The sequence below is a fragment of the Pteropus vampyrus genome, unplaced genomic scaffold (assembly GCF_000151845.1).
Source record: "Pteropus vampyrus isolate Shadow unplaced genomic scaffold, Pvam_2.0 Scaffold6, whole genome shotgun sequence".
Taxonomy (NCBI): domain Eukaryota; kingdom Metazoa; phylum Chordata; class Mammalia; order Chiroptera; family Pteropodidae; genus Pteropus; species Pteropus vampyrus.
This window is the reverse complement of record NW_011888787.1, coordinates 5,577,278-5,589,413: the sequence shown is the minus strand read 5'-3', so window position 1 is coordinate 5,589,413 and position 12,136 is coordinate 5,577,278. Positions and strand designations below refer to the sequence as shown.

Below are 12,136 nucleotides of genomic sequence, written 5' to 3'. Positions count from 1 at the left end.
CCTTCTCTTCATTGCCACCACCACGGCCTTAGTTCTAGCATTCATAATCTCTTATCTAGGCTATTAATGATTTCCTTGTCTGTCTGCCTTTATTCTTACTCCGCTCCGTGTATTTCATTCTCTGTTACTGCTGCCCATAATCTTTCTCAAATTTAAATCTAAGTGTGTCGCAGTCCAGCCTAGTCAGTTCCATCATCATCATCGAAATAGAGCTCAAACGCCAGAAACGTGGTTCAGCGCTTGCTTAGGAGACAAGCACCTTGCATACAGCCGTCACTTCAGCCCTCACGCGTTATTTGTAATCACTGAAAACGCCAGGCATTTTTAATACGTCCGTGCTCTCCGATCTGGCTGGATGGCCTCCCTCTCCCCGACCCAAACTCATCCTTTAAGACAGTTCAAACATCACCCTCTTCTAGAAGGCTTTCCTGGCAGCTGCTTCTACCAGGCAGTCGAAGGCAGCATTCTGCACTCCCGCACAAAGCTCGTGTTTGTCTTCACTGTATCATTTCTCTCTTCTGTCTTCCTGTTTCGACTGTGAGCCCCTTGAGGTCAAGAACTGTTTCTGCTTTTTATTTTGACATAATGAAGAAGGAAAGAGGAAGAGAAGGAAGGGGTGGGGGGAAAGGAAGAAAAGGAAAAATCGATAAGTGAATTGACCCACTGGTTAGTGTATAAAACTGCTGGGTATTTTAGTCTTGCTTTTATTACCTTTATTTAAATGGGCAAATAATAATCACTTCTTTATCTACATTAATCTGCCTTGCAAAAAACTGGCTAATGGTATCACCAGTAAGAGTTTAAAGTGATCATGTAAAGTAACATGTAAGATGAATTACCAGTTTGTTTATTCTCCCTAAAGAAAGGGCTATCCTTTATCTGTTAGTTGCTAACTGCTTTAAGTGCTCACTAAAATGCTGAATTAATTTCCGTGTTAACACTGAAATATATGTTGATCTTTTATCTTTATTAAGTCTTAATATATCCTCAGTGAATTTTTTCAGATATTAAATAGAATGTTTCTCTATAGTACCTTCGGTTCTCCAAACTTTTTTGAAGACAAAAGCGTAAATTCAGTCGTGATGCAGTGGTACAATTAATTCATCCTTATGCAGCGCCATTCAATTCCCGTGCTAGTTCAAGGAAATTTCTATTAAGGGGAAAAAATCTCTTTTGCAGGAGATCTTAATGATAATGCTTTGGTGATATTATTATAGAGCCTTTTTTCAGATATAATCCAATACTCCTTTCCATGTAGCAGTTGCTTGGTTATAAAATTTCATACCTACTTAATTGATGGTCGTTTGCTCGGTAGCTGTGGAGGATCAAAGGGAACTGAAGTGTATCTCAGTTCTCCGTTTTATAGTTTTCACCCATTAGTTACTTTTCAACTATTCTCATCTTTTTCACCTCAGACATCTCAATCAGGTCCTTCAAAAGAAAAGCGCAAAACTCACCAACCTTCAAAACCACCAGTCCATCATATATACACACGCAGAAAAATATGCAGGAGAAAAGGAGGTGGTGATTCAGAGCTTTTCATCAAGAGGCTAGTCATCTCTTCCCTTCTTTTATTCTGAATGTGGAAGAAGAATTTTTATTAGGGCATAAGAATTTGTTATACTTACAAAGTTGATACATCATAACTGTAGCTAACTGATATAAAATTAAATACATTCTAAGCCTATTTGTTGTCTAGTATACATCATTTGTATACGTGCGTGTTTCAGCATAGCAGAAAAACACTAAAAGAAACTGAAAATAAAAGTATGGGTCATCATAGTGTACAGCTGTGGGTTTTTAAAAAATTCTTTCTTGCTGGGCTCTTATGTGTAATTGACAGCACTAAAACCACCTGCTAGGAACATTCCTGCCAACTTAATCCATGTCTGATTAATAAAATGATTCCTAAGCAGCCTTACCTTGGAAAACCGAGTGGGAGGAAAAAGAGGATTCTTGATAGGGTCAGTTTATGTTGGAAAGAACAGTTTATGTCGGAAAACCTTCCATTTTCCAGGTTGTATTGTATCCGTCAGTTACATGGAATAAATAGTATATAATAATCTTATGTAAGCTATTCTTTTGTTACTATACACAAGTATGGGTTCTACATAGACACTGGTAGTTAAATTTTCCCAGTTAATGCAGGGGAAGGTAGGTATTAGGTTTTAAGCAACTCTAGGTTGCCCACTTGAAATGGCAAAAAGCCAAGGCTGGACTGCCCTCTGGGGCGAAGTAGGTTGGAATGTGATAGAAATAATTGACGAATCTTATGTGTAATAGTGCAAAGCTTCACAAACAGCTGCTTGTGTTGGACTGCAGGGTGTCTCGTGTCAGTGTTATCCAGCTTTTTAAATGAGGGACAGTGGTCCCCCCATCCGCGATTTCGTTTTCGCCATTTCAGTTACCCACAGTCACTGTCCAGAAACATTAAATGGAAAATTCCAGAAATAATTCATAAGCTTTAAATTTTGCATCGTTTTGAGCAGTGCGATGAAACTTGGGACATGACTCACCCCTTTGTCCAGCGGGTGCATGCTGTGCACGCTACCAGCCCGTCCATCATTTAGCGGCTGCCCTCGTGATCAGATCAGTTGTAGCAATAACATAGTGTTTATGTTCAAACGATCCTTATTTTACTCAGTAATGGCCCCAAAGTACAAGAGTAGCGATTCTGGCAATTCAGATATGCCAGACGGAAGCCATAAAGTGCTTCCTTTAAGCGAAGAGGTGTGTATGTATAGGATAAAAAGAGTGTGTATAACGGCCATGCCACCCTGAACGTGCCCGATCTCGTCTGATCTCGGAAGCTAAGCAGGTTCGGGCCTGGTTAGTACTTGGATGGGAGACCACCTTGGAATACCAGGTGCTATAGGCATTAAAAAAAAAAAAAAAAAAAAGAATGTATATAGGGTTTGCTACTACTCACCGTTTCAGGCATCTATTGGGAAACTTTGTACATATCTCCCAAGGAATGCAGGGGGAGGGGACTACTCTATGCCAGATGAATTTTTAAATAATTAGCATGATTATGGCTTGAGATTCAGATAAGCGCCTTTGAGTTTAATGTCATCTTTTGTTCTGAGTACTTGATGAGACACTGGCTATTGAAGAAGCTACTCAGACTCAAATGGTGTTTGTTCTTTGAAAGTAGCCCTCAGCTTTCTGTTTATCTCCCAAATATTAGTAAAATGAAATAAAAGACACTTAAATTCACTCACTGGCAATTCTTTTCTGTTGGTTTCGAATCTGGAATTTCACTCAATTATTATTATTATTATTTTTTTTTTTTTTACAGAACTTCCTTATGGCTGGGAGAAAATAGAAGACCCTCAGTATGGGACCTACTATGTCGAGTAAGTTTGTCACCTTACTAAATAGTCCCCCAAATGTTTTGCTTTCATTCTACAGCCTTAGGGAATACTGAATACAGCACTCGATGCTTGTGCAGTCCAGCTTTCAAGGTTTTCCATGCGGGGAATGAGACGATAGGGGCCTGAGCCTTTATTTCACTGACTCTGGGCTTCCTGGATGTTGGCTTTGAAGTAAATATAGAGAGCTGGAGAGAAGTTGCCCGGATGATTGATGGCTGGAGATGGTATCCTTACTACAGCCTCAACAGAGAAAAGTGCTAGATAGAAAACTGCGAAATGAGGGCACTGGACTAGATGAACTATTAAGGTCACTCCAGCACTACAGCTGTAAGGCTCTGGAAGCATCGAAAGAACTTTAAGGGCAGTGTACCATGTGACTCAGTTTTGAAGTGTATGATTAAAAGTGTTCTCTCTTTTAAGGAGTTAATGAAGGAAAACTTAGTAATTTTAGGGGGGTGTGAAAGTCGCTTCTTACACAGCTGTTATGGTTAAATTTAAAGATAAATATATGTTGGCGTAGAGTGCCGAGCACCTGCCTATGTTAGCCAGAGAAATTAGGATAATGCCAACATCTAATTTTTCTTTCCCTTTTCTTCATTTATTTTATTGCTGCATTGTTATGACCATTGGGTTTGCTTTCTTTTCAAGTGCTGTAGATAGAATTTTGATCTCAGGCATCTCGTACCAGGCAGATAGTTGCATCGGAAATGTTACTATTTACCTGGAAACTAGGAGTCTGACCCTATTGCCCAGGTAGTGGAGGCAAAATGATATTATTACCTGGAAAAATAGCAGACATGAGAACCTTCTAGTTTTATGATTGCTTGTTAATTTTTTATCACTTAGTATAAACAAGTGCCACTTCCTGGTATTTATCTCTAAAGTAGGTATGTCTGAGTCTACGGACATGCCACTCGAACGTGCCGGATCTCGTCTGATCTCGGAAGCTAAGCAGGGTCGGGCCTAGTTAGTACTTGGATGGGGGAGCACCTAGGTGCTATAGTCTTTATTCTGATGTGGAGGCTGTTCCTTGAGTCACTGTTTAGAGAGATTTTTAGAATGATTTCTTAAAAACTAACTTGTATTTTAAGAAAATGACTCGGTTTGACTCTTAGGTGTATAACTTTACTGTATCAATGTTTTGGTTCCTTTGAAAGGCTCTGCTAATCTTATTTCCATTGTACTATATAATATCTTGCTGATATTGTGATGTGAAAACTATACACATCTTTGGTTATTTTTTTCTAAAGCATATTTAGTTAAAATAATAATTTTTCTCCCTAGTAGTTTAGGCTCTTTAAATTGGGCTTCAGTCAGTTTAACGTACCGTGGACACTGCTGAAGGTTTCTGAGATAACGATGCTCATTCTCTCATTGTCCGTTCCAAGTGAATTTGAATACACGGTCAAGAGGTGAAAGTCATTTGCCTATTTTAAAATCTTGGGCTAAATGATCTGGTTTTCATTAGGCAAGGACATTATATTGAAGCAACTTCAGGGCGAATCCTGAAGTCACCTGCTCTCAGTTGTCATGGAGGTGTGTGAAACAGCCCGCATTGGAGGCAACAGTGGCAGCAACGACAGGCTTTGGTGTGATCGTTCCCAGGACGAGCTCATTTTACAGGAGGGTAATTTATTAGATTAAGGAAGAGCAGGCTGTCCTCAAGATGCACATTAGCAGGGAGTCAGCTGAGCTGTGGAATGTGGCCGGGTTCCCAGATCAGTTAGGTTTGGAGGCTCTACCGCAGTTATCTGCAGTGAGTTTACTGATGGAGATAAAAAGCTGTTACTTGAATGGCTACTCTCTGGCTTTCTTAGTTTGTCAAACCAGATGGCACGATGATTGCTCTTGGCAGGAGACTCGTGGTAGTAACACCAACTGCAATGGCAGTTTTTCTTTGTAAGTATTTAATTCAGAGGATGAGCTTCTGAAATGGATTGATTTATTTTTTTAAAAATAAAATTGGTCCAAAAATTTCATGGCAGGCCTTCCATAAGAATGCTTATATATATTTTGGAGAAATGTTGTCTTATTGTATTGCAGTAAATGTCTGGGTGCACTTAGGTGACCAAGTCAAAATATACATCTGCTTTAAAATGGCAAATCCTTCATGAAGGAATAATGATTTTGTTTGCTGAGATGAATTTTAAAAATCTACATGTTATACACAGAATTTTAATGCAGATGAGATCCCAAATTACGTATTATATATTTAATCTTGCTCGTCTGCTACCCTCGTTTAATTTTTCTTATAATCTACAATCTCTCTTCCTATAGTTATACAGAAAACAAAATCTGTTACGTCTTAATAATAACGTGGATATAAGTAAATGAAAAGGAGGAGAGTGTTTTTACTTTTTTTTTGTTTTGTTTTTTGGGTGGCATTTTAATATAGATAGTCTAAGGTGACAGATGCAATTACTCCCTTCGCTAAAATCTTATATTCTTTTGTCTAAGAATTTTCAAGAAAAGGATTACTCATTTGCATACTTCTATTCTCTTCTCCCACACATTATAAAGAGTATAAATACAAATTACTACTTTTTATGTCCCACTGCCTGGGTGGCAAAGTGACTCATTCTAGCCGATGACATTAAAGAGAGCCAAGGTTCTTTCTAAGCAGGTTTATTCTTTTTTAAGTGTCAGTTTCTAGTTATTTTATTTTTTAAAGATTATGTAAAATGTCAGTACCTACTAATTTTTTAGAATAGTACCTAAGTTAACACCAAAGATCTTCATTTTCACAGAGGCTTAAACAATTCACTCAATTGATAAGATGACCCCTCGTAGTAAGGAGCAGAAGCATACTTGAGTTTTGCGACATCAGAACCCAAAGACTGTCAAGGAGAACTTGCCATATTTAGAGCTCTGAAGCTAAATAACTGCATCCGTCACAGGGTTAACAATGCTAGACGTTTAAACGACATCGAGAAACCTAGCATACCTTGCTCCGAGGGGTTTGTTTTGTCCCTGTTGTCCCCGCCTCCACCACCACCGTTAAAGTTCTCAATGGCCAGTTATGTGAAGATTTGGTAATACTCAGCCCATCTAAAGACAGTCATCATCTGAAATTCTGTTGATTTGATGTTCAATTTTGGTATTCATGAATGTCACTTCTTGCTAAAATAGACTCTACTGGAAAATGCATATCATTTGGCTGAAGTACACGTTTGTACTATGGAAGTGTTAGAACATAATTCCCATCGCTTCTGTGTTAGACCTAGCTGTGGTCTTAAACACTTGTTGTACAACAGTTGCATTCTTAGCCAACTTCCAGTTGCCAGAACGACCGATGCTCTGCTCCCTCTGTAGAACTTATCTTGCCCACAGTGTATTGACCACTGTTGGCCAATCGCTTACCGTCCGTCTCCCCATGCTTTTCTGCTTTTCCCCACAGACGTGTATGCTTTCCAAGAGTCAATGTGAATGTTCCCAAATCAGAAATGCCAGTTGAACTTATGTTGTAATTACTAAATTCATGCGATTATTATATAATTATGAAGAAATTTAAGTGTAGAAGAGTTCTGTGATATAATTTGATAAAAGCTAATCTCTTAGTTGCTGCTATATCGATGCGGGTGAGTCATTTGGAAAAGTAACAGTAAAATTCTAGACTTCTGTACTCAGATTTCTTCAGAAGTGTCTTTACAGCTGCTTCATTTTAGAGAAACAAAACCCTCCAACCACTAACTGCCTTTAAAAAAATTAGTTACCAACAATTCTTATTGTATTAGATATGAGGGCTTCTGCTACAGTTTTGAAAAAATATTGGCTATATTGGGTACATTTATAAAGAAGCTATAGCGAACGCTTCAGCAGCTTTCACTTCTAGGAATCTGTGGGCTTTTCTTAGTTGCCAGAAGCCCTTTCACTATGCCCTGTCAGCTTCTTTGTATTCCTTAGCCTAGAGATAATATATTTGTCCCTTAAACTATGGTGATGGAATGGTATGATAGTCTATTTTAAGATAATGTAACTCTTTCATCTTAAACTGAAATGCATTTTTTTCTACATTTTACAGTCACCTTAACCAGAAAACCCAGTTTGAAAATCCAGTGGAAGAAGCCAAAAGGAAAAAGCAGTTAGGACAGGCTGATACTGGGTCTTCAAAACCAGGTAGAACTTTTGCCTCAATCTTTACTTCTAAGGATAACTTGTAAAAATTAAAAATAAAAAGAGTAACTTATGCAATTTACATGCCGAATTAGTAAAAGTGAGTTTGAACTTTTTATTGTTGGGGCTTTGAAATTCAACAGAGAATGTCTAAATTTTGTCCCTGTAAAGATAGGACTAATCTTAATAAAACATTGGGACATCTTGAGAAGACTGAGATGTTTCTCAGGCTGCTTCAATAGAAAGTATGAAATCGTTGGGAGAAGGGATTAAATGTTCTTGTTATGGGTTTGAGGTTTCGATTTGAAGATCACGTTGTTCCCTAATGTTCAAGGCCAGACCTGCATCTCTCGCTCGTTATGAGCTCCTCCTAATCTAACTGCTTTGGTCTAATGTCAGTGACCATTCAGGATTCTTCATGAACCGATGTGAACAAATACTACATCAGTCTACCATATTTTTGCCTACGTCATCGATTCTCAGATGGGATGGTAGGGTATTAGTAATATCAGAAACATTTTAAAAATAGATAGGTTCTGAGATTTTGATGAGTCTAGCCATATGTATTTTGAAAAATCTACCCAGAAATTTCTTACATTCTACTCACCCCTCCCCTCCTCCATCTCTCGTTAATAACCAGGTGTCTGTATGGCCATAAGTGTAGTATTGGAGTAGACCCCCATCTGTGTTGTCCATGAAAGAGTTCTTTCTTAGAGCTCCTCCTCAAAAACATAGTCCCCTCACTTAAGTTTTGTATTTGATTTAGCAAACACTTATTAGTTTAACAAATATTCTTGACACCTACCAGATGCCCAGTGCTTCGCTAGGTACATGGCATTAAAAACAGATCAGGAATAAGACAGGTTTTGCCCTCAAGAGTTCACGGTCTAATATAGGAGACAAATGATTGCAATACATGGTGACAGGTGCCATCCTTGAATGGTAGTTAAATATTCAAGGGGTGGAGTGGGTTTGGATCCCCGATGTGTGACCTTGGATAAGCTCCCTAAACTCTTGGTGTCTCTGTGTCCTCACCTATAAAATAGGAATGACAGCACTTACCTTCTAAGGTAGTTCTGAGTATGTAAATTAATACATGTAAAGTGCTTACAGTGGTGTCTGGCAAATGGTGACCGATAAATAATAGATTTCATTGTTATTAATAGAGACAGAAAAGGTACAATGGTGGCATAGAGGAGGGAGTGCTCAGCTCTGCTCTTGGAGAAAGTCAAGAGGGCAGGGGAACTTTCAAAGCAGACGACACATTTGAGCTGAGTCTCGAAGTGACAGGAAAAGTTAAGTCAGACAGATAGGAATTTTAGAGGAGCAAGAAGACATACCAGGAAGCAGGAACAGAATGTATAAGACCACAGATGCATGAAATGATGGTCCAGGAGCCGGAGAGCAGATGGGAGTGGCTAGAGCGTAGGGTGTCTGTGGGCTAGTGACAGGAGATGAGGTTGTAGTGGCAGGCAGCCGTGAGAAGAAATGAATTTTAAAAAGAAGTTGACCGTGTGTGTCATGTTGCTGAGAAGTTCGGAAAGGTGAAGATCGGAACGTGTGCATTGGGTTTGACAACATGAACATCGTTTCATTCTGGCAAGTGCTAGTGGAGAGCGAAGTGACATTGCAGCAGATTGAAGAGGGAATGGGAGGCGAAGAAGTGGGAACGGCGGGTGTGGATAGCTTTGACTGAGGGACGGTAGACGGAGGATGTTTACCGGAGAGAAGAATCCCCATTTCACACGTAAGGAGACTGAAACTTTAATGAAGATTACGCCTTTTACTTGGAATCATAATGAGTGTCAAGCCAGACTTTGAACCTGGCTTACAGACTTTAAATGCAGAGTTCTTTGTATCACGACGTGCAGTGCCCGCATGCCCGTCTTCCATGGCAAACATCGGGAGAGAACTTCTCTCCGATACTAAACTCTGAGCTCCCTGAGGGCAGGGACCGTGTGTTTTAAGAATCTAAATAACCGGGCACTCTCCTAATAGCTGGGCATTAAAGGGAGACTAATAACTCAGTACCTGTCTCTCTGCAGCTCACAATTCAGGCAGAGAAACAGATATATAATTTAAGTAAAGTATAATAATAGTAATGTTTGAAACAAAGGAGAGAGGAATTACATCTGACTATGAGAGGGCAAGAAGGGCTTTCTCGAAGCGACGGAGCTCTGCTAGTCCTTGAAGAATAATGGCTACGTTTATTGAGATACCGACTCAGGTCCTGAATCGGATGCTTTATATGCATCATCTCATTTAAGTCTCACAATATTTCTGCAAGGTTATTAATGCTCTTTTCCCCATTCAGATATCTTGCTGGCATCAAATTACAATTGTCTCATGCTTCCATCCCAAGGATATACTTGCCACAGGGACAAAATACCCAAATCCGTGAGCCAGGGAACCTCCTCACTTAGACTGTGTGTATGTGTTTTGCTTATCGACATTTCTCGAGCCACTTACATTTGCCAGGCACCGTTTCTTATGCTTTCTATGCATTACCTAGTTTAATTCCTGTAACCATCCCATGCATTAAGTACAATTATCCCCGTTTATAGATAAGGCAACTGAGTTAAAATGGCTAAGTAACATTCTGAGATCGCTCAACTAAATCACAAAGCTTGGATTTAAAATCAGGATTGCTAGACTGAGAGACTGTTTCTTTGTTCCTCTCTTAGTCTCACTTTTCTATGTTTAATTCTGATAAAACCTACTTCCGACCAACTCTTAATGGGCTTTGGCTGTTTTATTGATACTTTACAAAAGTGAGTGTCCCCCTTTAGCGTTTGCACATCTGGGATCTCCTCCGTTATATCTCGATTTTCTAAGCCCTCAGAAGCCAGTCTTATTCCAGTATTCATGGGGTCTAGAGTGTGGGAGAGTGAACCAGCTAACCGGAAATATATCAATATTTGACATAAAAACAAGAAAGCTACATTTCTCCAATGATATTGTCCCCCGAGTCTTTGTCTAGGTAGACAGTCAACAAACGATCCTATCTGCAATCTGGTACTGATATAATCAACTTATATATCTGAATGGGCTTTGAACTTGTCAGTTAAATATTTTTTTAATATAAAGTGTTATCTTGTCCAGAGTCAGATTGCTAGTTTGAGTGTCCGAGACTCAACAGGAGCTCAGGAGTTCACGGCGGCGTCACCACAAGCAGGGGGACTGGCCAAACAAAATGATATTTCCTGTGGTCGGTGTTTCCAGGGCAGCCCTGCCTCTTGAGGGAGCTACTTGCATACTGTACGGTGTGTACAACCAGCTGGAGCACCCCAAGAATTGCTCCCTTCTAACTGGCAACAAGCTTGAACGCTTACCTGCTGGAACACTTAGTGCTAAGAGCAGCGGCAGCAGATACACGTAAATAACTGGGCTTGATGCTAGTGCTGAATGCGAGCTAAGTATGAAACGAGCCACTCTGTTCATTTAAGTCATTAGAGAAATGGCATCAGAACCACAGTGAGATATCATCCAACTGAACAAAATGGCTATAACCGAAATGGCAGACAGTCACAAGTGCTGGCAAGGATGAGAAGAAATTGGAGCCCTCATATGCTGTCAGTGGACAAGGAAAATGGTGCAGCCACTTTGCAAAAGTTTGGCAGTTCCTCATAATGTTAGACATAGTTATGATATGTTTATGGTAACCTGCAGTCCCACTCCTAGTATATACCTAAGAGGAATGAAAATATACGTCTGCACAAAACCTTGGACGTGAACGTTCATAGCAACATTATTCATTATAGCCAGAAAGTGGAAATGACCAGCATCCAAACGCATGCTAACATATGCTAAGTGTATGCTAATAAACGCATACATAAAATGTGATATATCTATGCAGTGGAATATTATTTGGGAATAGAAAGAAATAAAGTACTAACACATGCTACAACACAGATGAACCTCGGAAACATTATGCTAAGTGAAAGAAGCCATTCAAAAGACCACATTATTATGTGATTCCATTTATATGAAATGTCCCGATTTGGGCAAATTTATAGACAGAGGTAGATTATAGGGTGCCAAAGACGCGGATGTGAGTGCAGGTTGGGAAGAAAGGGGGACTGACTGCTAATGGCCCTGGGGCTTTCTCTTTTGAGAAAGGAGAAAGTTTTCTAAAATTGGATTGTGGTGATGGTTGCATCACCTTGATTTATATACGCTTTAAATGGCTGAATTCTGTCATCTGTGAATTATATCTCAGTAGAACTGTTACCAAATATTTGGCAGAAAATTTTAAACCATCTTTTAAAAAGTTAATTTAAACTGTGTTTCGTAAATCATAAATCTGTACCATTCAGTCTTCTCAAAGTAAAAGACTCTGGGGAAGAGAAGGGAGTCGTTATTTGTATATATGGGTCACTCTTAGTTCTAGGATCATCTAGCCTCTAAAAACAGACTTTTCAATGGAGCCGTGTCTTTTTCTTCGTAAAGGAGCCACTAAACATGAGTGAAAAGGAAGTAATGGGCAACTGTTTACTGAGTTTAGTGGTTCTCCTTTCCTCAGACATAAATTAAAGGCTGCAGAGAACCTGAGTTGTGAATTCTAAGTTCTTCATATATTCTCTTTCGTAAGTTTGGGACAGTTGTCTTCATCTCGCTAGTAGAGCATTTTCTACCTAGAGCTCAGTAGA

The 12,136-nt window shown here is 39.4% G+C and overlaps 1 protein-coding gene and 1 pseudogene across 1 annotated transcript in view; both read left to right on the top strand.

Moving 5' to 3' along the window:
* MAGI3 (membrane associated guanylate kinase, WW and PDZ domain containing 3) overlaps positions 1 to 12,136 on the top strand; it is a 188,847-nt gene that overhangs the window by 139,891 nt on the left and 36,820 nt on the right. The window contains exons 9-10 of the mRNA XM_011368991.2: positions 3,299 to 3,356; positions 7,396 to 7,490. Of these exons, the coding sequence (XP_011367293.1) occupies positions 3,299 to 3,356; positions 7,396 to 7,490 (153 nt within the window). The remainder of the gene's footprint in view (positions 1 to 3,298; positions 3,357 to 7,395; positions 7,491 to 12,136) is intronic.
* Positions 2,760 to 2,878, top strand: LOC111745647 (annotated as a pseudogene).